We start from the raw sequence: 26,736 nt of genomic DNA on the forward strand, positions 1-26,736 counted from the left end.
GTTGCTGGTCATGCTGACCTCAGCATGTGCTGGTTGGATGTTTGGTCATGGTGAGCTAGGTATGAGCTATCATTTCTGGTTGGAAGCTTGGTCATGGTGACATGAAGATGTGCTAGGGCTGCTGGTGGGATCTATTGGTGAAGTGCATCAACCAATTCAAGATTTTCTAATACAAGTGCATCACCCAATTTAGATTTTCTAATACAAGTGCATCAACCATTTCAGATTTTATAAAACAAGTGTTGTATGCATTAGCCATATTGAATTCAGATTTTCACTTCCCCTAGGCCTATAAATAGGGAAGTTCTCTAAGCTTGTAAACACACCCCAAGGGGGGGAGCTCTCAAGCACTTCTCTAGAGCTCCCTTCCCTTCTCTCCCTCAAATTCTCTTAGTTTCCCTTTGTAGTTCTCAATTGTTGTAATAAGATCATTCTATTAAATTTTCTTTGTACTAAATATCAAACACTTTTCCTTTCTCTTCTTCTAATTCTCTAAAGCTTTCAAACACATGTTCTTCCAAAATCCTCAAAGTTCTCAAACATCTCTCTACTTCCCTTCTCTTCCAAAAGTCTCCATGTCTCAAACACTTCACAAACACATTTCTCTTCCTTCCCTAAGTTCTCAAATTCTCCAAGTTCACAAACATCCTCCAAGTTCTCAACCACTCTCTTCCAAATTCTCAAAGTTCCTAAACACTCTCTTCCAAAATCCACAAAGCTCTCAAAACACCTCTCTACTTTCTTCTCCAAATCCTCCAAGTTCTCAAACACTCTCTTCCAAATTCCCCATGTCTTAAACACATTCCCTTCCAAAATCCTCAAAGCTCTCAAACACATGTTCTTCCAAAATTCTCTAAAGTTCCCAAACACTTTCTTCTCCCTCCTCAAAGTTCTCAAACACTTCCTTTCTTCCTCAAAGTTCTCTTAGTTTCCTTAATGTTTTCTTAGTTGTAATTTATTTTTCTTTGTTATGTAAATTCTTTTCTTAAGTTTTCAAGTTGAATTAGTTTCCAAGTTTCAATTATGGTTTTTGTTCTTATTCATTATGCTTATAAGTTAATATGCTAGTTTGAATGATTGATCACCATTTAGGCTTGCATGTTAGCTATCTTGGTTTGAATTAAGAGTATACACCATGCTTTAATTCGAATTGAACTATGAATAGGAAGAGTATGTATGGACATTCGACAACAGGGATTAGATACATACTTGGTTGTTTAAAATGTTCTTCTATGCTTAATGGGTTCCTAATGCTTAATTTTAGGTTAGACAACAAATGATCAAATTAGGGAATTAGGAACACAAGGTTATGACCACACACCATGGCTTAATCATACTTTAGCTAGAATCAATCCATTAATCTAAATTGAACTTGGGAACTTATTTGCTTGAGTTACTTATTTCTTTCTTCCTTGTTTTATGTTCTTTTTTTTTTGTTTCTATTTTGTGTAGGGAAACTAAATTGGATCATTCAATCACCAATCCCTGTGGAATCGACCTCGCACTTACATATGCTATACTACCAACGGTTCGTGCACTTGCGAGTATCACAAGTTGAGGATGCAGCTAAATCCATTTTGGTGGAGCTGTATCTACACAACAGTTACCTGAAGTGTTCGGTTTTTCACTTACGTGGTTCGGGTTCGGGTTGGAAAAAGAGCACACCAAAAGTTTCGGTTCGGTGTTCGAGTTGGGCCCAAACCCAAACCAATCCAACCCGAGCCCAGGCCTAACGACGACTAGTAATCGTAATACGCGCACCATGAGACCAAGAGGCATAATTGGAGCCATCCAATTTGTCAGAAGTAATTGGGGTAGAGTAATCACGCGAGGGACGGTCCTCCTTTGGTGTAGACGCACTGTCTGCCGCGCAAATCTCACGGCCTGGAGTTCCGGGCCGAGGGGATGTGCGTTAACACGGGGTTTCCTGCTTTTGGGTGCAGTGCGGTTTGTGCACGGGCGTGCCAGCACGGTCTACCGTGCGTTGATGTGTTGATGAGTGTTGGATGGGTAAGTGGTGCGCCTATTTGATCTGTCTTCCTGGTCAAACGATTGTAGCCGAGAGAGGAACTGGTCTCGGCTGTTAGGTTCACGGCCTGAACTACAAGGCCGTCGAGTGATGGTGTTGGTGGTGGGTTTTGGGCGGTGCTCCGGCGCGCTGCTCAGGGAGCGACGGTCGTATGATATATGGGGTGAGTGAACGAACAACAAGGATGGTGCTCCGGCGCCTTGAAAATCAAGGGTCGTATGATATATTGATGAATGGATTTTCCTTACAATCTACCACTACTCCTAGGAAAGCAAGTAAAGATATTGAAAGTGCATTACAGGAAAAAATAAGTTGCTCCGTGGGAGGCTTTGTTTTGGTGTTGAACCTTTTGAATGTAGCTCAAGTCTTGTATTTATAGGAAGAGTCCCTGGATGAGTAATCGAGGCTGAATTTACGCATAGTGGAGTCTGATTAGCGCAAGTGGGCAGTCCAATCGACATTTGGGATCGTGAAGTATGGTGGTGAGACCCCAGAAATCCCGGTGAATCTCGGCCGCCGCTCTTGATCGTGGGGTTCTGAGCCTCTGGCCGTGGAGACGCATTTATGAGCTGACTTATGGTAACTCCAGTGAGCACCTTCGTCAATACAGTGTCTAGGAGTTCTTTAGGCGACACCTTCGGTGTCTAAGAAGTTTGGGTTTTAAGTGGGACCATTGTGACCCCTCCAACCTTCCCGGATCCCCTGGCTGTGTTTTCTGAGGCCCTTAACTGGTCATCCGTGAGTTGCTTGTATATTGTGTGTTTTAAAATTAAGTTTTTTTTATTTTCTTTGTTTTATTTTCTGTTGAGTCTTTGTTTTTGTTTTGTTTCTGTTTTTGTGTTGTTATGTTAGTTTATTTATTTATTTACGTGGTATGGTTAGTTAGTTTATTTTTGAGTGTTAAAACACATTTTTATTTCAAACGCTGCATTAAAAACAAAAAACAAAAAACAACAAAAACAACAAAAACAACCACACAAAAAAAAAAAAAAAAAAACATCATCATCATCTTCTTCATCTTCTTCATCATCATCATGGCTTGCCTCTATTTTCTCGCACTTGTAGAATCTGCAGCAGCTCCACATGGTCCTCATTTTTTCTCTGCAGTGCTTCCACGTGCTGATTGGCACAGTAGAGCCGCTTCTGCAAGTCCGCCACCATAGCCTTCAAGGAAGCTATTTCCTCGCTCATCGCGGCACACTCCCTTGTCCTCGCCAGTAATCGCATGCCCAAATTGGTAGCGGAGACCGCGTGGAGCACAGTTAAATTGTGGGACTCCTCTACCGCTGCCTTATCAGACCTCTGTGCCACATGCAGATGATCTGTCGGAGTGAGCTTGCTGCTAATCATGCCTCCTAGCAGCACTGTTCTGTTCGACAGTGCCTCAGAAAAGTTCGGTATTGCCTCAGCAAAGTTTGAGGCCGTGCCGTGATGATATGTGGAGTTTGGGAAGACAGGAGTTGGAGGAGCCCTTGTCTGGGCATTCGGTGGTGCAAGTGAGAGCTCAAGGTTGAGATCATCAAGGTGAGTGCATGAGGATGCCATTTTTTTTTTTCTGTTTTTGGATTTTTTGATGTTTTTCCTTGAGTTGCAGGAAGAAATGCTGGGTATCATCCGCTTGCAGAGGTGTGGTTTAAATAGACATATGCTGATGAGAGAGAGCCAACACCATTTCGGATTTCCCAGGCATGCTCGACCTAATCGCTTCAAGGGGGAGCACCTTTACTTTACTTTACTTTTTTTTCCTCCGTGTTTTCTGGTGTTTAATATTTTTGCCCGTTACTTTCATTTTCTAGAGCTTTGTGTTTTTGCTTTTCCCTTTCGGCTATCATCTTTAGTTTATTTTAGTTAGGGAACTGTGCTTTCTTTTCCGTTTGTCGTCTTTATTTGATTTAAGTTTGGGAAGTGTGCTTTCTTTTCCGTTTTTTTTTTTTTTTTTTTCTTCTGCAACTTTACTATTTTATTTCCGAAACAAAATAACGAAAATACAAAAACAACAAAATAAAATAAAAACAACAATAATGCAGTAGGAAATCATTTCTTCTCGGTGCTTGGTGTCTCGACCATTGGAGCTTTGAGTTTGGCCCTCTGGCTGTCCTCTTCCGGGGCTTCACGCACAGCTTCTTGGGGCTCATCACTTGGGCTCCCAAAGATCGCAATCTTAGCTTGAGCGTAACTACTCTCGTGATCTGCTTGTTTGCGTTTACCCGGTCGGTCTAGGTCTTCCAGCTGTTTTCGCATGTCGCGAGAGTACAACTCTACCATCTTTGATAGGTTTCTATTCTCGTCCCGCAATACTTCTAGCTGGTGTCGATTCACCTCCACTATCCTTGACCTCTCCCTTTTCAAGCTTTTTATAGCAGTCTGACACTCCTCAACCATACTTCGCTCCGCCGCCAACTGACCTTTCAGCACCTCTACCTCATGGGACTTCGCAAGTAGGCGATGACCCAAACTTGCGACTGTTGCCGTACTCTGCACGCTCAGTGCCAGGGCATCGCTCACGACCCGGTTGTCATCCCTTGTCCCCAGAACACGTATATCTTTAGGAGTCACTAAATTTCTAGCCACTCCAATGGCAACATCGTTGTCCAGGAGTATTGAGTCAGTTACTGTCACAGGCCCCCGTGCGGAAGCAAAGTAGGGCATCCATACTGGTGCCGCTGCTTGGCCTCGTGTCTGAGTCGGTGGAGCTAGGTTGAGATCCAACGAAAAGGGGTAGGAAGAGGCCATTTGATTTCTCACTTCTTTTCTTCTTTCTTTCTTTTCTCTTTTGTGTGTTTCTGAGTTTGCGTTTTTTTTTCACCCTTTCTTATAGACTTAGTCTTTGACAAACCCTAGCCATTGCAGCATCTGAGCATTTTCTGAATCTCCAGCATTCCTTGAGTCCCACAACCTTCTCGCCTTCCAACCATACCCAACTCATTTATCACGACGTGTCTTTTCTGAACGAACGCGTTCAGTAAAGTCTTTGCGCCTTTCCATGAGCCCGTAATTTTTGCTTGTGGAGTCTGCGGCGCCTCTATGCGTCGACACGTGTCTCGCCCTGTCTGTTGGTCCCTTACACTGAACCGAGACATCATGACCCATGTTAAAATCCCGCTCTTTGTGTTGCTAATCACGGTTCGATAGTTTGTTTTTACAAAACTAAATAATAATAAAAAGCCGGAAATGAAAACAAATTGTGGGTCGGGTTTCACTTTAGTTTGGGTTTCAAAGTGGGTTAAATTCACCGTGGTTTGTGTTTCGAAATTGTGGGCTTTGGGCTTCAAAATTTTTTTTTTGGGTTTCAGAATTGTGTGATTAGGGTTTACTGTTTCATTTGTTTGTTTGTTTGTTTGTTTGTTTGTTTGTGTTGTAATTTTTATTTTATAATTATTTTGTTCTTGTTTTCTTTTGTGATTTTGTGAATTTTTTTTTTATTTGCTTTAATACCTTTCATTTGTTGTTATGACATTGTTTGTGGCTAATTTTTAAACATTGAGGACAATGTTCATTTCTAGGTTTGGGGGTATTGGAGTTTAGCATGTAAAATTGGTTTTTCCTTAATTTAATTAATTTTTTTTTTTATTTTCTTGTTTTTATTTTTACTTTATTTTTACTTTATTTTGTTTAAGTCTTGCTTTTATTTTTATTTTATTTTGATTTTGATTTTATTCACTTTCCGAACACATTTGATGAGATTGTGATAAATGTTTGCATGACTTAAATGAAAATTGAATTTTATTTATTTTTTATTATTAATTTTTTTTTTCCTTGTAAATTTTTACTGTAAAAAAAAAATATATATAATTAATTTGGCATCGTTCTAGCATGATATGTTCGAAACCTTCTTTGCACTTGCCATTTGTTTCATAATTCTCCAATTAAAGGATTTGCATGACCCAAAGAATTGTATCAAGCATAAATTAGACTTATATAACCATAAATGTGAGCTTTTGAGCCTTGTGCTTCATTTCATGAGTGTTATACACATACTCTTATTTTCTTGTCATCAAAGTTGTTGTTTGATCTCATTATTCATTGATTTGGTTGAATATTTAAAAGTCATTCATTCTTTTGCAATTCGATTTCATGACATTTAAGAAATGATATTAAGGCCCTCTTTGGATCGTTTGTACCTTTCAAGCTAACCTTATGCATGCTTAAGCATGATTTTCCATTGTTAAACATTTTGAGCCAACATGTAAACCTTTTTCTTTCATTTACCAATTATATTTCCTCGCCTTAGCCTGAAAAACAAATATTTACCTTTCTAAGGAACTCATGAGCTTTAATTGGGATGTGTTTTTCATACTAAGTTTGGGAATGGGTGTTACATTTCGAAGAAAAAAAAAATCACACAATTGGTGAAAGAAAAGAGAAAATTTAAGTGGTGGTTGATTGAAATTTCATTTTTGGGCCTTCAAAATAAATTGGTGTTTGTTCAATTAAAGGAAAGGAGTATCAATCAATGTAAATGAAGGTATAAGGAGTTTTGATCATGTAAAAGAAAAAATCTAATCGTGATGATTCGAAGTCTTGTAAACAATTATTTTATGCTCTTACATTGCGAGTTCCTTGGACTTTGTATTATCCATACCTTTCATTTTTTACTCACCTTACTCCCTTGGCCCAGTTACAACCTTTACTAAAGACCTAAATTGATCTTAAATGTCATGTGGTTGAATTGCATTCATTTTCTGCTTTTAAGTGTTTGGCATCCTTCTTGAGATCATATTAATGCAAGTTCTTCATCTTTCTATTTTGAGTTAAGTCTTTATGGTTTAACTCTAATCTCATGTTTATAACTGAGTGTTGCATTATAGCCCTCTTCTAAGTGATTCATTTGTGAGAGGACAACTTTGGTGAGATTTGAAGTTGAACTTGTGCTTTGTATGATTTTTGAAATTGTGTGAAAACTAAGATTGGGGAATTTGTTGCATTTGGCTATCACACTACTACACTTTGAGCATATTATGTTTTGAACTTTGCCGCTTTGTGAATAATGTCTAAAATTGAGTTTTTATTGTTAAAAACTTTTGAGTCATGTGCATGAGTCATTTCTCTTCAGAAAATGTTCGGGAAGATTGTTTTGAGTCTTACTTTTGTTTTGTTTTTATTTATTTATTTTATTTATTTATTTTTTTGGTTTTTGGTTTTATTTTTGTTTGTATAATTATTTTTATTTTTATTTTGCTTAAGGACTAACAAATCTAATAAGTTTTCTAACCATTTTGTTTTGTAGAGTTAGAAAAACGTTTGTGGGTATCGTATCTGTTAAACCCTCAGGAGACACAACTCCTCCTACTAGGGATGCCTAGAGGTTTAAAGGCTTGTTGCATACGCTAAATGCAATCGAGTTACCTACGAAAGTGGTTTAATTAACTTCTTGTTTGTTTTTATCTTTGTTTTCCTTTTGTTTTGCTCGAGGACTAGCAAAATCTAGGTTTGGGGGTATTTGATCGGTGCATAAATTACATATCATTTTGTACCCTTTTAACTTATGATTTGGTTATGTTTTTGAGTTAAACTTGTGCTTTTAATCCTTTTTGTGTTTATCTTTCAGTTCATTGAGCTTTAGGTAATAATGATGGCTTTAGAGAGAATAATTCATGCAATTCAAGCATGTTAAGGCCTAATTTGGATGAATGGATGAAGAGCTTAAAGACAAACTCATTTTGGCTACAGCCCCCTGCCAGTCCAGTTCCGTAGGTCATATTGCAAGCTTTGTTTCAACAACCTACATAGCTCGAATGAGGCCACATTCTTCATGAAAGTTGTTCCAATTGGTGTGTACTATAACATATCCAAAATTCAGCCCCATTGGATAAATCTGGAGTCCGTTACCTAGCAAACACAGATCCATGCTCAGGATGGATCTTATCAGCGCGAAAAATGAGTTAGCAATTTGTTTTGGCCTTAACTTCCTCCTCCGACCTTGGATTGGCCCAAATAACATATGGCTGGAAAGAAGACATTCTGAACTTCAATTTCGAGTGCTTAAAGTCCTAATTTGATTAAGAGAAGCCCAAGTTGTAAGCCCTTGAAGTTGCTGGTCATGCTGACCTCAGCATGTGCTGGTTGGATGTTTGGTCATGGTGAGCTAGGTATGAGCTATCATTTCTGGTTGGAAGCTTGGTCATGGTGACATGAAGATGTGCTAGGGCTGCTGGTGGGATCTATTGGTGAAGTGCATCAACCAATTCAAGATTTTCTAATACAAGTGCATCACCCAATTTAGATTTTCTAATACAAGTGCATCAACCATTTCAGATTTTATAAAACAAGTGTTGTATGCATTAGCCATATTGAATTCAGATTTTCACTTCCCCTAGGCCTATAAATAGGGAAGTTCTCTAAGCTTGTAAACACACCCCAAGGGGGGGAGCTCTCAAGCACTTCTCTAGAGCTCCCTTCCCTTCTCTCCCTCAAATTCTCTTAGTTTCCCTTTGTAGTTCTCAATTGTTGTAATAAGATCATTCTATTAAATTTTCTTTGTACTAAATATCAAACACTTTTCCTTTCTCTTCTTCTAATTCTCTAAAGCTTTCAAACACATGTTCTTCCAAAATCCTCAAAGTTCTCAAACATCTCTCTACTTCCCTTCTCTTCCAAAAGTCTCCATGTCTCAAACACTTCACAAACACATTTCTCTTCCTTCCCTAAGTTCTCAAATTCTCCAAGTTCACAAACATCCTCCAAGTTCTCAACCACTCTCTTCCAAATTCTCAAAGTTCCTAAACACTCTCTTCCAAAATCCACAAAGCTCTCAAAACACCTCTCTACTTTCTTCTCCAAATCCTCCAAGTTCTCAAACACTCTCTTCCAAATTCCCCATGTCTTAAACACATTCCCTTCCAAAATCCTCAAAGCTCTCAAACACATGTTCTTCCAAAATTCTCTAAAGTTCCCAAACACTTTCTTCTCCCTCCTCAAAGTTCTCAAACACTTCCTTTCTTCCTCAAAGTTCTCTTAGTTTCCTTAATGTTTTCTTAGTTGTAATTTATTTTTCTTTGTTATGTAAATTCTTTTCTTAAGTTTTCAAGTTGAATTAGTTTCCAAGTTTCAATTATGGTTTTTGTTCTTATTCATTATGCTTATAAGTTAATATGCTAGTTTGAATGATTGATCACCATTTAGGCTTGCATGTTAGCTATCTTGGTTTGAATTAAGAGTATACACCATGCTTTAATTCGAATTGAACTATGAATAGGAAGAGTATGTATGGACATTCGACAACAGGGATTAGATACATACTTGGTTGTTTAAAATGTTCTTCTATGCTTAATGGGTTCCTAATGCTTAATTTTAGGTTAGACAACAAATGATCAAATTAGGGAATTAGGAACACAAGGTTATGACCACACACCATGGCTTAATCATACTTTAGCTAGAATCAATCCATTAATCTAAATTGAACTTGGGAACTTATTTGCTTGAGTTACTTATTTCTTTCTTCCTTGTTTTATGTTCTTTTTTTTTTGTTTCTATTTTGTGTAGGGAAACTAAATTGGATCATTCAATCACCAATCCCTGTGGAATCGACCTCGCACTTACATATGCTATACTACCAACGGTTCGTGCACTTGCGAGTATCACAAGTTGAGGATGCAGCTAAATCCATTTTGGTGGAGCTGTATCTACACAACAGTTACCTGAAGTGTTCGGTTTTTCACTTACGTGGTTCGGGTTCGGGTTGGAAAAAGAGCACACCAAAAGTTTCGGTTCGGTGTTCGAGTTGGGCCCAAACCCAAACCAATCCAACCCGAGCCCAGGCCTAACGACGACTAGTAATCGTAATACGCGCACCATGAGACCAAGAGGCATAATTGGAGCCATCCAATTTGTCAGAAGTAATTGGGGTAGAGTAATCACGCGAGGGACGGTCCTCCTTTGGTGTAGACGCACTGTCTGCCGCGCAAATCTCACGGCCTGGAGTTCCGGGCCGAGGGGATGTGCGTTAACACGGGGTTTCCTGCTTTTGGGTGCAGTGCGGTTTGTGCACGGGCGTGCCAGCACGGTCTACCGTGCGTTGATGTGTTGATGAGTGTTGGATGGGTAAGTGGTGCGCCTATTTGATCTGTCTTCCTGGTCAAACGATTGTAGCCGAGAGAGGAACTGGTCTCGGCTGTTAGGTTCACGGCCTGAACTACAAGGCCGTCGAGTGATGGTGTTGGTGGTGGGTTTTGGGCGGTGCTCCGGCGCGCTGCTCAGGGAGCGACGGTCGTATGATATATGGGGTGAGTGAACGAACAACAAGGATGGTGCTCCGGCGCCTTGAAAATCAAGGGTCGTATGATATATTGATGAATGGATTTTCCTTACAATCTACCACTACTCCTAGGAAAGCAAGTAAAGATATTGAAAGTGCATTACAGGAAAAAATAAGTTGCTCCGTGGGAGGCTTTGTTTTGGTGTTGAACCTTTTGAATGTAGCTCAAGTCTTGTATTTATAGGAAGAGTCCCTGGATGAGTAATCGAGGCTGAATTTACGCATAGTGGAGTCTGATTAGCGCAAGTGGGCAGTCCAATCGACATTTGGGATCGTGAAGTATGGTGGTGAGACCCCAGAAATCCCGGTGAATCTCGGCCGCCGCTCTTGATCGTGGGGTTCTGAGCCTCTGGCCGTGGAGACGCATTTATGGCCTGGATAGCTGGTGAACCAATATCTCAGGCTGTCAGAATTCTTGTGAGAATGTCCACATCTAATCACTCTGATCCTCATCACCAAATCCTGACTTCAGTCACTTCCCACCTTCCCTCATGCATTAAAAGCTTCTTTGTGGCCAATGGGTTTGCTGCATTAAACAGGCACTACTTCATTAAATGAAGCCTGGGACCCTGCTGTCACGTGATGATTTGCCTTTAATGCCTTGGCCGCAATTTTGTTCGGCCTTGGCCTCGGCCTACGCTTGAGACCGAGATGATCATGCCTTGGCATTTCTTCTTTTATTTTTAGGAAGGCGAAATACCCTGGCGAAACGCTGCGTTTCAGCTTCTGCGAACAAGTGCCAGGGCCGAGAGAAAGGGCTCCCTCGGCCAGCTCATGGCCGAGATTTATCAGGCACAAACACGCACTAATACCAACCACAACTTTGGAATCATCACCCATGATGGCAGCGGAAAAAACACAACACGAAGCAGATACGACAAACACAGCATAGGCACGGGCACAAGAACCCTAAAAGAAATTAGGGCACACGAACCCTAAAAGAAATTAGGGCACACAGTAGAACACAGGTGGGCACAACACACACAGGTCACCAGAAAGTCAGCTCTGATGCCAAGTCAAACAAAATGGTAGAATATTTTCAGATATATTTCATTCTCCGAAAGGAGGTATTTATAATACAAGGTTACAACCCTATTAGGGTTAAACTAGGAAATAAGTGAAATTCTAATTACATAATATCTATACAAATGGAAATAAATAAAAATCCTAATAGAATAAGAAGTATCTCCCTAACATAATATTCGTCAGCAAAAGTATCCCTAAAGACATTGATGGGACCTGATTGCTGTTGTGGTCTGTGTTCTCTTTGATATGTACCAGACTGTAATTGAACTTCAGTCTGGGGTTTGGATGCTACATTGACAGAGGAAGAAGCCTGTCTGGATAACTGGTTATGAAGTATAACATCTGTATCTCGTCTGGACTGGCTCGAACCACATTGTAGTTTATAAAGTATTTGTGGTTCACAACGCATTTGTAAACTCTGGACCTGAAAGAAATATGTCCCAAAAAATGAGCAAGTTTCCAAAGCCTATACTGACAAAAAATGAAGCAAAGTTTTGAGTGTTTGACCTGTGCAAACTATCAGCACATTACAAAATTTTGATTTTAAGTTTCTATAGGAAAAGTGTCATTAGAAAGGACTGTAATAATGTGAATGACAGACATATTATTCACATTACTACAGAGGTTCCTTGTCATATTTTCCAATAGAAAAAAGTAGAGTGGTTCACTAGCTATTGGAGCGAATCGAGAGCATTTTTTTACCTGGTGATGGACTGGTTCCCTGTCTGTGTCACTGGTTACTCCACCATCTGGTTCAACAAGAACCGTCTCTAAGAACTCTGCGAATTCAGGTGGAAACGCATTGTGATCATTATTACTAAGGGAATTTGCAAGCAAAAGATCCCTTGCCCTCTCAAAATAGTCCCCATTTTCTGGTGGCCGAGTATCTTCCTGCATTTGGAACAATAAATAAGTGTTGGTTATTATTTTTTCATCTAATATATATAGTGAATTTGGGGAGGGGAAAATCAAACCAAGGACCCTCGTGTGCAGAGTGAACACTCTACACGCCCTTTGCAGCAAGGGTTGGTGTGGGAACCAAATTAAATCAGAACCCTAGGTCAAGTAATTCCTTCCTTTTGGGGATTATTTGACCTAATTGGGAATTACTAAACCTAATTGGGGGTTATTCAATTTAATTGGGGGTTATCCAATTAAATTGAGAAATACCTAATTAATCAAATCCCTAAATACACCAACCCCACTAACCTCACCTACCACAATTAGGGATTTGATTAATTCCCTAATTAATCAAATCCCTAAATGTACCAACCTCACCAACCTCACCTACCTCACCAACCACACCAACCTCGTCAAGGCCCCCTATAAATACTTGGCCACGCACAAGGAATGAGGTACGTCAGAATGAGGTACGTCAACTCTAGAGAGCTCTTCCCTTCACAAATCCTAGCCACCTCTCTCTCTCTCTCTCTCTCTCTTTTACATAAGGCTCCGGCCGCCCGGTTTACACCTTACATATATATCTCCGTACCCTATTTAGCTATTGGTTTTTCCCTAAATCAATTGAACTAACTTAGGCATCGGAGGGCCTTTGGCCAACACCCCCCGGGTGTGGTCCTCTTATCCAATTTATTTTGCAGGGAGAAAGAGGCGGTGAAGAAGAAAGGGGAATCTTTCAACGGAATATTCTCGTGGGAGGAAATTTGCTCCCACAAATTGGTGCTTTCATTGAGAGCACGAATTATACTCAAAGCGTGCTCTAAATCCATTTTCCACACTTTTCCAATCCACCGAAGCCTTCCAAACAACCATGGTTGGAAGCAAGAAGACGAGAGGCAAAACCGCCGCGATGGCAAAATCCGCGACGGCTCATAGCCACTCCACCCATGATCCCGCGATCGACATGGTGGCACCACCACCTCTCACCACCGCGCCGGCCACCGCTGTCATCCAAGGCCCCGTGGCCGGATCTAGCCACCCTCATGGCACCACCGCCGAGCATGGTGGAACCTCCCATCAAGGTGGGCTCATTACCACCGCTGACTTAGGCCCAATCTTGGAACAACTTCAAGCATTCCCTCCATTGCCTCCACGCTCGACACACGCTCCTGCGCACACCTCCCATGAAACCCTAGCCCGTATGCAGTTGGTCTCCACACACTTCTCTCCTCCCGATCCACGAAGTCAAGCAGACCTTAATCAAAGAGTCGACCAGCTAGCTCAGAAAGTTGACCAGCTCATCAACCATATAAGCTTAGCTCAAAACCTTGGCCTTGGACCACTGGGCGAAGAGAGAAGGATGGACGAATGCGCCGATAGGCAGCTCGATGGGTACCAAGCAGGTCGAGCAGGAGCAAGCAGACAAGGAGAGGGACAACAACGTGATCAGTTTGCCAACATGTCACAAGCATCCGCAAGCCACACTCAGAGCAATGTGCGTGAAAGGTTGGGCCCACAACCTGACATCCGCGCCCGACTGGGCCCGCAGGGAAATGTTCTTCAAAGGTTAGGCTCCCAGGGTCGTCAACTTGACACCCATCGCAATATGGATCGTGAAGAAAGGCGCTCTGCTGTTCACTCGTCGAGGAATAGTCTTCAAAGGCTAGGCTCCCAAGGAGAGCAACCTGACAACCTTCACGGTGAGAACCGCGAGGAAAGGCGCTCCGCTGCTCACTCTTGAAGGACCGATTCTCGTCGACAAGCTGAGGAGAATCACTCGCAAGCGCAGTCCACCAACACGCCTCCTAGGCAACGCAGCCGAGAAGCTCGAACCTTGCGAATCAATAAGGAGGTCAATCAGCGTCGTCCAAATCGCGAGGGTCGCCAACGTGTCCAACCAGCAATGCGTGCAGAGGACATCAAGAAGCTTGTGAATGACCAACTACGAGACCTGAAAGCCGGCGGGAACTTCGAAGATGCCCTACGCAAGGAGATGGATCAAGCTAACTCCACACCTTTCACTGTCGAAATTGAGCAGGCTGCTCCCCCGAAGCGATTCTCGACGCCTTCGTTTACCCAATTCAAAGGGGACTCCGATCCCGAAAGCCACCTAAAATACTTCAAAAGTGTCATGATCCTTCCCAAGACCGACGACGCATTGATGTGCAAGGTGTTTGTAATGACCTTGCGAGGAGCAGCCCAAGACTGGTTTCACACCTTGCCATCTGGGTTGATCAGCAACTTCAAGGAGCTAGCTTACGCCTTCACCAAAGAATACACCTCTTACCGGACGATCAAGAAGAACCCTGACCACCTGTTCAACCTACGTAAGAAGTCCGACGAATCCCTTCGAGACTACATCAAGAGATTCAAAGCAGAAAAGGCCAACATTGTAGGATGTGACGACCGGATCGCGTCATCTGCCTTCAAGAGAGGCTTGCCAACTGAGTGTGAGCTGTATCGTGAGCTGACCATCTCTCCCTGCCAAACACTAGAAGAAGTCTTCGTGACAGCAGAGCGCTACGCACTTTGAGACGATGACCGGATCGCCGCAAGGAAGGCTGCCAAGCAAGCCGATCAACCGGTTGAGCAGGCAAGCCAAAGGAACGGCAGGATAAATGACAAAGATGGAGGCAAGCACGGATTACAGCCTCAGGGAGGTGCCCCAGCAGCCGAGAGCTATACCAAGTTCACTATCCCGATACACCAGATCCTGGCCCAAGTAAAGAACGCTCCTTGGTTGAAGAAACCATCTCCTTTGAAGGGAAACCCAGCCAAGAAGGATACCAGTAAATACTGCGAATTCCATGAAGGGCACGGTCATTACACAAAGGACTGCTTTGCCTGGAAAAAGCACCTCGAAGAGCTGGTCGGAGACGGCCGTTGCACGGAATTCATTGCAAGGGGAGCTATCCAACAAATCGAGGATCGTGACGCAGTTGCCAATGAGCCTCCACGAAAAAAAAGTCATACGGATCAGTACGATCCTAGCTGACTCTAAGAGCCCGAGCTGACCACCGAGGAGCAGCAGAGAAAGATCAAGCAAGCGACTTTTCCTCCGGAGGTACTATCCATGAAGCTCCTCACCTATCAGCTCGGCTCCAAGCAGGCGGCCAAGCCTCCCTCACCTCCATTGAAGACAAGTTACTTTTGATGTTACCCATACGACTCATCTCTTTTGTTCAATAAAGCAATGTAGTCAAATAGACATCAATACAAGTTCAAACTTTTCTTTCTAATGGAGTATTCACAAATTCCATCGACACGTCTCCGGACGTAGGCTGAACGGGCCACACTCATCGACACGTCTCCGGACGTAGGCCGAACGGGCCACTCATCGACACGTCTCCGGACGTAGGCCGAACGGGCCACTCATCGACACGTCTCCGGACGTAGGCCGAACGGGCCACTCTCATCGACACGTCTCCGGACGTAGGCCGAACGGGCCACTCATCGACATGTCTCCGGACGTAGGCCGAACAGGCCACACTCATCGACACGTCTCCGGACGTAGGCCGAACGGGCCACTCTCATCGACACGTCTCCGGACGTAGGCCGAACGGGCCACACTCATCGACACGTCTCCGGACGTAGGCCGAACGGGCCACTCTCATCGACACGTCCCCGGACGTAGGCCGAACGGGCCACTCTCATCGACACGTCCCAGGACGTAGGCCGAACGGGCCACTCTCATCGACACGTCTCCGGACGTAGGCCGAACGGGCCACACTCATCGACACGTCTCCGGACGTAGGCCGAACAAGCCACACTCATCGACACGTCTCTGGGCGTAGGCCGAACTGGCCACACTCATCGACACGTCTCCGGGCGTAGGTCGAACGGGCCACTCTCATCGACACGTCTCCGGGCGTAGGCCGAACGGGCCACTCTCATCGACACGTCTCCGGGCGTAGGCCGAACGGGTCACACTCATCGACACGTCTCCGGACGTAGGCCGAACGGGCCACTCTCATCGACACGTCCCCGGACGTAGGCCGAACGGGCCACTCTCATCGACACGTCTCGGGACGTAGGCCGAACGGGCCACACTCATCGACACGTCTCCGGGCGTAGGCCAAACTGGCCACACTCATCGACACGTCTCTGGGTGTAGGCCGAACGGGCCACTCTCATCGACACGTCTCCGGACGTTCTCCGGACGTAGGCCGAACGGGCCATTCATCGACACGTCTCCGGACGTAGGCCGAACGGGCCACTCTTATCGACACGTCTCCATACGTAGGCCAAACGGGTCACTCTCAACGACACGTCTCCGGACGTAGGCCAAACGGGCCACACTCATCGACACTCATCTACACTTGACTACTCGTGACTCAATAGCTGGATCGCGATAGTTGGGCGGATGAACACACCTCCCAGTTCGATCTCCATCCCTTGACTGGTGCCGGCGACTCGAACTTCAGAGAGGAATATCAACATCTCTTTGCTTCTCGGCAGGTGAACTAGTTCGCGAGCGGACTAATTCATGGAGCAGATCACGGTTTCCAAGCTTGTTAGCAGAAGGCTTGAGCAGAACGTCTCGAGTGTTTCGCATAGCGCCAACCTTCTTGTTGTCTACACCCAGGAGGGGAGACTAGCAGAACACTTCTCCTGCCCAACTAGCAGATCATCAGAGTCTGGACGATTCTGCTCCCATCTCTCAACATCCTGGGCTGGGGGCAGACCACCAACTTCAACCACTCAGGAGCCCAAATCCAAGAAGAAAGCCCAGTTACAGCTAGCCTAACAGATGATTTACATCTCCTGCATGCAACCACGCGCCATGCAGAAGCTGGGGGGCATTTGTGGGAACCAAATTAAATCAGAACCCTAGGTCAAGTAATTCCTTCCTTTTGGGGATTATTTGACCTAATTGGGAATTACTAAACCTAATTGGGGGTTATTCAATTTAATTGGGGGTTATCCAATTAAATTGAGAAATACCTAATTAATCAAATCCCTAAATACACCAACCCCACTAACCTCACCTACCACAATTAGGGATTTGATTAATTCCCTAATTAATCAAATCCCTAAATGTACCAACCTCACCAACCACACCAACCTCGTCAAGGCCCCCTATAAATACTTGGCCACGCACAAGGAATGAGGTACGTCAGAATGAGGTACGTCAACTCTAGAGAGCTCTTCCCTTCACAAATCCTAGCCACCTCTCTCTCTCTCTCTCTCTCTCTCTCTTTTACATAAGGCTCCGGCCGCCCGGTTTACACCTTACATATATATCTCCGTACCCTATTTAGCTATTGGTTTTTCCCTAAATCAATTGAACTAACTTAGGCATCGGAGGGCCTTTGGCCAACACCCCCCGGGTGTGGTCCTCTTATCCAATTTATTTTGCAGGGAGAAAGAGGCGGTGAAGAAGAAAGGGGAATCTTTCAACGGAATATTCTCGTGGGAGGAAATTTGCTCCCACAGTTGGTTTATTGAATGTCTCTTTTTCAGGAAATTAGAGTCTCACCATATTCATGTCATTTACTGGTTGATATTCGACATCAGATGCATTGTGAGTTTCACCTTCATCACAGGTTGTTGCAACATCAGCATTTTTCACATTATTCTTCAAGTGACAGAGAACGAAGTCCCTCTGCATATAATTAAGTTGGAAAACCAATTATGTAATGAAAGCAGAGGCAATAGAAAATCAAATGAGGTAACTTCTAACGCAAGCCGACATCTCTAAGTTTTTTGCATATTTACATAACAAACCAATTTGGCTCGCAGGTAGGGGTCTCAATTTCGAGCCATCTGTTGATTTCGAAACTAAATTTCTATAGCACAACATGTATATCATATTGTACAAAAAAGAAAGAGAATGATTACCTGGTTGGCATTAGGATGGGCTTTAGGGATATAATACTCATGCATGACCCAGTTGGTCTTGTCGGAATTGCGAACTTGACCTATGTAAAAGGTCAGAATCCTCTTTTTGCCGATGACGGTTCTTCTCCTGTCTCGAGTCCTGATGTCATGTTCTCTGCCTGTTATCTTCCAAAAGCCTACCTCTGTGGTCCTCTTGGTTTTTTTTTTTGGGTGTACTCTGGTTGACTGAAGAAGAACCCGCTCTCATCGTCCGGCTTCATCAACGATTTCGCTGCATAACATAAAACACAACATTTGGATTGGACCCAATTGAGTTTGAGACTGATTCAAATGCAAATTACAAGTGAAGTAAGAAAATTGAAGAACTGATATTGTTGATAATTACCAACTAAATCCCATGGCTCGAACTTGAGGATATCAATTTCATCAATGATGCCTTCCGCATGGAAATCCATGCCCTGCACCTTATTCTTCAAATAGTAGTCCACCAGCTCTTCATCTGTGGGACGAAATCTGAACCCCACTGGCAGCGTCAAGTCACCTCCTTCTGCTGCTGCTCTGCTGAAGCTGATCATCTCTGTCTGTCCTATATGAAGAGAGAATGTTACAATTTGTTGATTTGATTAATTCAACTATCTATATGTTTCTGTCAAGTGTTGAGTTGTGAGAGGCAATTGGGAAATTGGAACGCTGGGTTTTTGAGATTAATGCGTTGGTTCTTCTTTTCTAATGATTAAAAACAACAGAACAGTACGGAATTGACTTCCAAGTCTTTGGCTTCCTGCGTACTGCTTTGCCTCTGCGGCTTACATGTCTTTGGAATTTTTGTCGTGGTATATGGTGGAGCCCACCCACTCACTCCCGCTCACGAGCAATTCTTTAGTATGACGGTGACATTGATGCTACTAAATACACTCATGTTATGTATGTATAATACAACAATCTTGTACGTATGACGTCAGTCCATCATTTAATAATCTTGTCGATCATCCAAATTAAACCTAGTAACATTATGTAATGATGTGATCGTGAAACCCTTAGTTTTGTATCTCTTTCTGTGCCAATATATATATTTCTTTATTAATCACATCTTTTACTGAAATATGAGACCATTTTCTAGGTGGATTCTATTTAAATGAGCAATTTAATTAGAAAATGCTCTATGATTTTACTAAAACTAGGATTGGCGTACCTAATCTTCCTAGATTGCATGATTCTTTGATGCAACCACGGTCAAATTTAGACTGTTCTTCGGCAGAAAAGAAGCAGACATGAGCCTGCATTTTTTATGTGATTGTGGATAAGTTTCTTCTTGATTAAGTACTTGCAATGTATCATCCAGCATACACATCCCTTCTGATCTTCTACAAACGATTGCCTGTTATTTACCATAGTTCCTCCCTATGCTGCTATTAGTTTTTGTCCTGTCTCTTGCTATGATTTTGAAGCGACAAGTCAAAAGCTAATCACATCATCAAGTCATACTTAGGATTTCAAAAATCCAGTTGTTGTACTCTGGTCAACTGAAGAAGAACCAATTCTCATCATCCGACTTAAGCAACGATCTCTCTGCATAAACATAAAACACAACATTGGATTTGACCCAATTGCATATGCAAAATTTCACTCATTAAAATGCGAATTGAAAAGGTATCAGAATAAATTAATTGTCAAAAAAATGAAAATTCAAGAACTGGGATTTGGTAAAAAAGTAAGAACACAACATTTGGATTGGACCCAATTGCATATAGAGAGTTTCAGATTGATTGAAATGCAAATGAAAAGTGAAGTAAGAAAAAAAACTTTAAGAACTGGGATTTGTTGATAATTACCAGGTAAATCCCAAGGCTCGAACTTTAAGATATCAATTTCTCGGATGATGTTGCTGACATGGGAATCCATGCCCTTCAGCTTCTTCTTCAAGTAATGGGTCACCAGTTCTTCATCTGTGGGATGAAATCTGAACCCCACTGGCACTGACAAGTCGTCTTCTGCTGCTGCTCATGCTCTGTTGATGACGATCATCTCTCTATCCTTTTATGAAGTGAGAATGTTACAATTTTTTGATTGGATTAATTGTGAGAATGTTACAATTTTTTGATTGGATTAATTGAACTGTCTGTGTATGTTTCTGTCAAGTGTTGAGTTGCTGTGAGATTGTGTTAGTTGGAAATTGGAATGTTGAGTTTTTGTGAGAAATGCGTTGGTGTTGGCTTTTCTTTCAAAATGATTGAAAACAACAGAATTGTACGGAATTGACTTCAAAGTCTTTGGCTTTTCTTTCAGAGTAATGCGTTTGTGTATGTTTCTGTCAAGTGTTGAGTTGCTTCGACTGCTTTCATGGTTCGGAATTGGAATTTTTGTCGTGGCATAGGGTGGACCCCACCCACGCACTCTAAACCGTGTGAAATTCAATGTATGGCTGTGTGTGCTTCCCGGCGGGGATCGAGAAGCTTCCCATCATGGAGGAAATTTTAAGTATATCCGTCACATAGTCGAGTTTATATTACTAATTCAATCATGTGATAATGGTATATCCATTCATTAATACTACACCTTAAGTCTATTGTATAATAATCTCGTAGTACACATTACAACACATGACAATGTGACCGTCAAACCTTCGCGTTGTATCTCTATTTTTTTTTCCATCAATATTTGATAGAATTTGTAAAAATTATATGGACTATATTCATATATACATCTTTAGCGTACCGAAATATTTTGTAAAAATTATAGACCCATTTTATAGATGGGTTCTATTTGTACTAGAATGAAATATTTTCTGGTGAGTGAGCTTAGCTCACTCCCCATATAAAACTACTTCCCGGACACAAGAGTACAACAAAAAAAGGCCTAGAAAAATGTTGGAAATGTAGACTGATGGGGGACTTGTTGTCAACGGGGATGTTTGCCAGGTAATGAAGGAACCCTTCCAATTGCTGACGGTTGTTCTATTCTGTGTCTGCTCCATACCCTTTTCTGCATTTTTGCCTTGAGCCACCTTCTTGTCTTGGCTAGAATTTGTTACAGAGATCTGCTTCTGGGGCAAATCAGCAGCAGTTCCACGATATGCAGGTTGTTTGGGCTGCGAAAGGAAACCAAACTGAATTGAGGAAAAAGCCTCTACAAAGCTTCAATATAAGAACATATATCTAGCTTAGAGAGAGAGAGAGAGAGAGAGAGAGAGAAAGAAGCCTTTCTTCATGTTCTCTGTCCTGGAGTTTTGGTTCTCTCACCTTTGCTGGTGGATATGTTCTTCGGCGTGTTTTTTCCTTTGTATAATATTCGTCAGCGGAAGTATCAATGATGGGACCTGATAGGTGTCGTGGTCCTTGTGCTCCTTGAGATGCATCAGACTTTAATTGAACTCGATCAGTCTCAGGTTTAGGTGCTACATTGACAGAAGAAGCAGCCTGTGGGGAGATCTGGTTACGAAATATGCCACCTGTATCTCGGCTGGGCTGGCTCGAACCATAGAATACTCCTCTATCCATTTCTGTCTGAAACAAAAATATGTCCACAAATATGAGCAAGTTATTTCTTTTTTTATGTAATACACTCAGTGATATGACACCATTGTTATTGTTCATAAACAAACACCATCAATAGATTCTGGAACCAATTCTTTTCTATATTTTTCTATGAGCTGAGACTGAATTATGACTTACAGTTGGCTCTCTGTTTATTGCATGACAATTTTTTTTACCACAATGGTAAGATAACAACACCTTATAACTGATCCCTCCTAATCCCCCAACATGGAAAGTCATTCACCCCTACCTTCACTTTCTCCTTCAATATACCTTAAATTTACTCACTTATCCAAGCCAATCAAATACTAGTTACGAAACATGACCTTAAGTTATTGACAGATGAATTAGTCCGACTCAAGATTAGAGTATTGCAGTAAATACTTCTGCCTAAAGGTGTGTGTCCTTATATATGGTTTTGACACTGGACAATTAGCAAAATTTTCCTTATGGTTTTGGTAAATCTAGTGATTTTGCTCGCTTAGTGATAAGTCCATAAATTTACATATTTATGTACTCTTTATACTTAGTTTTTATAGGAGAATTTGATTTAAAAAGGACTTATTACTTTATTTTCTCAATTTTCAGCTTTCTGGAGCAAGTTATTGGTTTCCAAAGGAAACACGACTTTTTGGTGGAGTTTTAGTACGATATCAGTTGGAGATGAAAGCTAAGATCTTGAAGATGATTGTGGAATTTTTCTAGAATTTTTGGAGCAGCCAATGAGAGCAGTCTTTGAAGTTAAGTCAGCATAATGTGCAATCCCGTCAAAACTGTGCTTCTATGAAAGAATGAATATTTGAAGACTTTCCTGATTTTTCCTCAAGGCGGACAATATATGGCTGGAAAGATCAGACAAAAACCTACAATTTACATATTTTTCCCAAATTTTCTTGGAGGAGGAACAATCCCAAACGTGCGTGCAAAGTAACTGACGTGTTATCCTAGTCCAAGTAGGAAGAGGAGTCAATTACTTACCTATTTGAGATTTATGTTTTAATTAGGTTTTTCTTAGGGGGGACACACAAAGACTATGAGAAATTGGAGACGCCGGAAGAGTATCGCAATTGGCTAAGTTTGATTGTTTCTTCCTTATGTTTTTTGTTTATGTCGAATTCTATGATTATGTGTAACTAATTTTCTTTTGCTAGGGCATGATGTAGCCCTAGTATGATAATCTAGTTCTCTTATTTTACCTATCTATTGATTGCAATTTGATGTTGGATTCTTAATCATTGTGCTTAATAACCTAGTTGATTATCTTGATACTTGATCACCATCTAGACTTTTAATTGAGTTAATCGGATGTAAATTAGAGTAAATACCAAACTTAATTTGAGGCTTGCTTCTTGTGATTAGGATTTGTAATTCGTCTGGGGTAAATACCATACTCCTATGGTTTACATGCTTGTTAGAGGTTTTAACTGATGTTAATGAGTTTCTATGTGTTGATATTTGACCTAAATACCATAGGCGAATTGCATGTAAGAATATACGAGTTAGCCTAAATATCATAGGTAATTCATGAAAAAGGAAAACTAAGCGGCGACATCAAATGGTTAGTTAATAGGTAGGTGAATAAGAGGCTAGATCGAATTACTAGTGGTGAATTTATTATCCTAGTGCTTTTATCAATTTGAATTTCTCATCCTTGTGTTTTGTGACTTTCTACTTGTTTTGTCTTTTAATTTCATTGTTAATTAAATCATTCTTTCAAAAACCCCTTTTGTGTTTACGTGAGTATGCTACGTGTTTAATTTCTTGTTTATATAATTAGAGTAGTTAAAGTATTTTGTGAAGTAAATTAGGTTGGACTAATTGGAAGTTGAACTCAATCCTCGTGGGAATGACCTTGTATTTGCCATACTATATTACGATTGACTTTGTGCACTTGCAATTATAATTTGTGTTTAGACTAATCTTTATAATCTCCATTTTTCAAGTTGTCTAAAATTCACAACACTTGATAAATTATAAAAGAAGCCCCTATATCTTGATTATGTCAGCAGTTAAACTCACACCACAAAACGCAGAGAGTTTAATTGATCAGGAGAAGAAGGTATTGGTTTTGAGCACACACAACGTCCTTCGTTTTCGTGATTCTGTATACTATATTTTGTTGATATTCATATGGTATGTGTGAACACTAAAGCTGCAAATGTTGATATTCATCTGGTTTTGTTAAAGAAGCTTACTACTTTCAAGATTTATATCACATTATGATTGCTAAAAAAAAGTGTTAAAGCACTTTAAAAGGATTTTTTTAGTGTTCATCTGTTCGGTTTCAGTTCGATATTTTTTTTCTCAGATTCTCGTACACAGATTCAACATTTATATATTGTAATCCACTGATGATGTTGGTTTCAGTTGTGTAGTGGCACATTATTCACATTACTACAGACTACAGAGGGTCCTTGTGATATTTTCCTACGGACATAGTGTGGTTCATTAGCTATTGGAGTGTTCTCTAGTAGCTAAGGGAGAGCATTTTTTTTTTACCTGTACATGTCCATGGAATGGTTCCATGTCTGTGTCACTGGTTACTCCACCATCTGGTTCAACAAGAACCGTCTCTAAGAACTCTGCGAATTCAGCATCCGAGTCATTCGCTACAAATGCAGTTTGCAACGCATTGTAATCAACATATTCCTGCATTTGGAAGAAAAAATAAGTGCTGTTTTTGTTTTTCCAATGTCCAAGAAAATTTGGGGGAGGGGGAATCCAATACAGGAGCTTGAGTGCATAGATAAAAGCTCTTATGAAGCCCCTTGCAGCATTGCACCGGATATATACGAAGAAGCTCATCTCAGGAAATGAAAGCCTCACCTCTAGAATATCAATCATATCATGTGCTGGTGGATTTTCGAAATCAGATTCATTGTGAGTACTAGGCTCAACTTCATCACAGGTTGTTGCAACATCAGTATGAATCTCACCTGAATTTTTCACATTTTTCTTCAAGTGACAGAGAACGAAGTCCCTCTGCATATAATTAAGTTGGAAAACCAATTATGTAATGAAAGCAGAGGCAATAGAAAATCAAATGAGGTAACTTCTAACGCAAGCCGACATCTCTAAGTTTTGCATATTTACATAACAAACCAATTTGGCTCGAAGGTAGGGGTTTCGATTTCGAGCTATCTGTTGATTTCGGAACCAAATTTCTATAGCACAACATGTATATCATATTGTACAAAAAAGAAAGAGAATGATTACCTGGTTGGCATTAGGATGGGCTTTAGGGATATAATACTCATGCATGACCCAGTTGGTCTTGTCGGAATTGCGAACTTGACCTATGTAAAAGGTCAGAATCCTCTTTTTGCCGATGACGGTTCTTCTCCTGTCTCGAGTCCTGATGTCATGTTCTCTGCCTGTTATCTTCCAAAAGCCTACCTCTGTGGTCCTCTTGGTCTTTTTTTTTGGGGTGTACTCTGGTTGACTGAAGAAGAACCCGCTCTCATCGTCCGGCTTCATCAACGATTTCGCTGCATAGCATAAAACACAACATTTGGATCGGACCCAATTGAGTTTGAGACTGATTCAAATGCAAATTACAACAAGTGAAGTAAGAAAATTGAAGAACTGATATTGTTGATAATTACCAACTAAATCCCATGGCTCGAACTTGAGGATATCAATTTCATCAATGATGCCTTCCGCATGGAAATCCATGCCCTGCACCTTATTCTTCAAATAGTAGTCCACCAGCTCTTCATCTGTGGGACGAAATCTGAACCCCACTGGCAGCGTCAAGTCACCTCCTTCTGCTGCTGCTCTGCTGAAGCTGATCATCTCTGTCTGTCCTATATGAAGAGAGAATGTTACAATTTGTTGATTTGATTAATTCAACTATCTATATGTTTCTGTCAAGTGTTGAGTTGTGAGAGGCAATTGGGAAATTGGAACGCTGGGTTTTTGAGATTAATGCGTTGGTTCTTCTTTTCTAATGATTAAAAACAACAGAACAGTACGGAATTGACTTCCAAGTCTTTGGCTTCCCCTGCGTACTGCTTTGCCTCTGCGGCTTACATGTCTTTGGAATTTTTGTCGTGGTATATGGTGGAGCCCACCCACTCACTCCCGCTCACGAGCAATTCTTTAGTATGACGGTGACATTGATGCTACTAAATACACTCATGTTATGTATGTATAATACAACAATCTTGTACGTATGACGTCAGTCCATCATTTAATAATCTTGTCGATCATCCAAATTAAACCTAGTAACATTATGTAATGATGTGATCGTGAAACCCTTAGTTTTGTATCTCTTTCTGTGCCAATATATATATATATATATATATATATATATATATATATATTTCTTTATTAATCACATCTTTTATTGAAATATGAGACCATTTTCTAGGTGGATTCTATTTAAATGAGCAATTTAATTAGAAAATGCTCTATGATTTTACTAAAACTAGGATTGGCGTACCTAATCTTCCTAGATTGCATGATTCTTTGATGCAACCACGGTCAAATTTAGACTGTTCTTCGGCAGAAAAGAAGCAGACATGAGCCTGCATTTTTTATTTGATTGTGGATAAGTTTCTTCTTGATTAAGTACTTGCAATGTATCATCCAGCATACACATCCCTTCTGATCTTCTACAAACGATTGCCTGTTATATACCATAGAAAAAGTCTTTACTATCACACTTGACAATGCATCCGCTAATGATGGTGCTATTAGGCATATGAAGAGGCAATTGGGCCAATGGGGCACTCTTTCGTTGAATGGGGACTTTTACATATGAGGTGTTGTGCTCACATAACTAATTTGATTGTGTTTGATGGGTTGTGTGAGTTGAATGATTCAATCAAGAGGATTCAAAAAGCTTGTATGTATACAAGATCCTTACCATCTCGATTGGACAAGTTTAGGCAATGTTTTATGTTGCAAAAGATTGATAGCAAAGGTCTATTGCCTTTGGAGTGCAAAACAAGGTGGAATTCAACCTATGAGATGCTAGAAGCCGCCTTAAAATTGCAAAAAGGTTTCGAGAGGTTGGAAGATGAGGACTCAAACTTTGCATCTTACTTTGAGGAAACCCTTGGAGACCATGAGGATGAGAGACCAAAAAAAAAAAAAAAAAAAGAAGGCTTGAAACGCAAGGGAGTTTAAGAACAAAATTGAGCCCCCCA

General features: G+C 41.3%; 2 protein-coding genes across 5 annotated transcripts; both read right to left on the reverse strand.

The window, feature by feature from the left end:
* Window positions 1-11,291: 11,291 nt before the first annotated feature.
* On the reverse strand, window positions 11,292-18,847 carry LOC110765538 (uncharacterized). 4 transcript variants are annotated; one of them, XM_088248034.1, is made up of 5 exons: window positions 18,436-18,847; window positions 18,051-18,321; window positions 17,689-17,814; window positions 12,012-12,200; window positions 11,292-11,727 (listed from the first exon to the last, which is right to left on the reverse strand). In XM_088248034.1, exons 2-5 carry the CDS (start codon window positions 18,093-18,095, stop codon window positions 11,413-11,415), a joined length of 675 nt encoding a protein of 224 aa, XP_088104160.1. In that variant the 5' UTR covers window positions 18,096-18,321; window positions 18,436-18,847; the 3' UTR covers window positions 11,292-11,412. The 4 variants fall into 4 exon arrangements, with proteins under 4 accessions (XP_088104160.1, XP_088104159.1, XP_088104158.1 ...); XM_088248033.1 differs by having other exon boundaries at window positions 11,292-11,733; XM_088248032.1 differs by having other exon boundaries at window positions 11,292-11,775.
* A 1,812-nt stretch (window positions 18,848-20,659) lies between these two features.
* LOC110765521 (NAC domain-containing protein 72-like) lies at window positions 20,660-25,595 on the reverse strand. The gene is made up of 6 exons (XM_021968661.2): window positions 25,189-25,595; window positions 24,800-25,071; window positions 24,410-24,565; window positions 24,083-24,232; window positions 21,290-21,553; window positions 20,660-21,138 (listed from the first exon to the last, which is right to left on the reverse strand). Exons 1-6 carry the CDS (start codon window positions 25,376-25,378, stop codon window positions 20,854-20,856), a joined length of 1,317 nt encoding a protein of 438 aa, XP_021824353.1. The 5' UTR covers window positions 25,379-25,595; the 3' UTR covers window positions 20,660-20,853.
* Window positions 25,596-26,736: the final 1,141 nt, after the last annotated feature.

This window comes from Prunus avium, chromosome 2 (assembly GCF_965620075.1).
Source record: "Prunus avium chromosome 2, drPruAviu1.hap1.1, whole genome shotgun sequence".
NCBI classification, from domain to species: domain Eukaryota; kingdom Viridiplantae; phylum Streptophyta; class Magnoliopsida; order Rosales; family Rosaceae; genus Prunus; species Prunus avium.

What these genes read in the sequence shown, in the direction of transcription:
- LOC110765538 (XM_088248032.1), bottom strand. Translation starts at nt 18,095, where the DNA reads ATGCATGAGTATTATATCCCTAAAGCCCATCCTAATGCCAACCAG. An exon ending in CCCATCCTAATGCCAACCAG is followed by an intron (nt 17,815 to 18,050) that starts GTAATCATTCTC and finishes AATTATATGCAG; the next exon opens with AGGGACTTCGTTCTCTGTCA. An exon ending in CAGTAAATGACATGAATATG is followed by an intron (nt 12,201 to 17,688) that starts GTGAGACTCTAA and finishes TTCCAAATGCAG; the next exon opens with GAAGATACTCGGCCACCAGA.
- LOC110765521 (XM_021968661.2), bottom strand. Translation starts at nt 25,378, where the DNA reads ATGATCAGCTTCAGCAGAGCAGCAGCAGAAGGAGGTGACTTGACGCTG. An exon ending in CCCATCCTAATGCCAACCAG is followed by an intron (nt 24,566 to 24,799) that starts GTAATCATTCTC and finishes AATTATATGCAG; the next exon opens with AGGGACTTCGTTCTCTGTCA. An exon ending in CATTCCATGGACATGTACAG is followed by an intron (nt 21,554 to 24,082) that starts GTAAAAAAAAAA and finishes TTTTTGTTTCAG; the next exon opens with ACAGAAATGGATAGAGGAGT.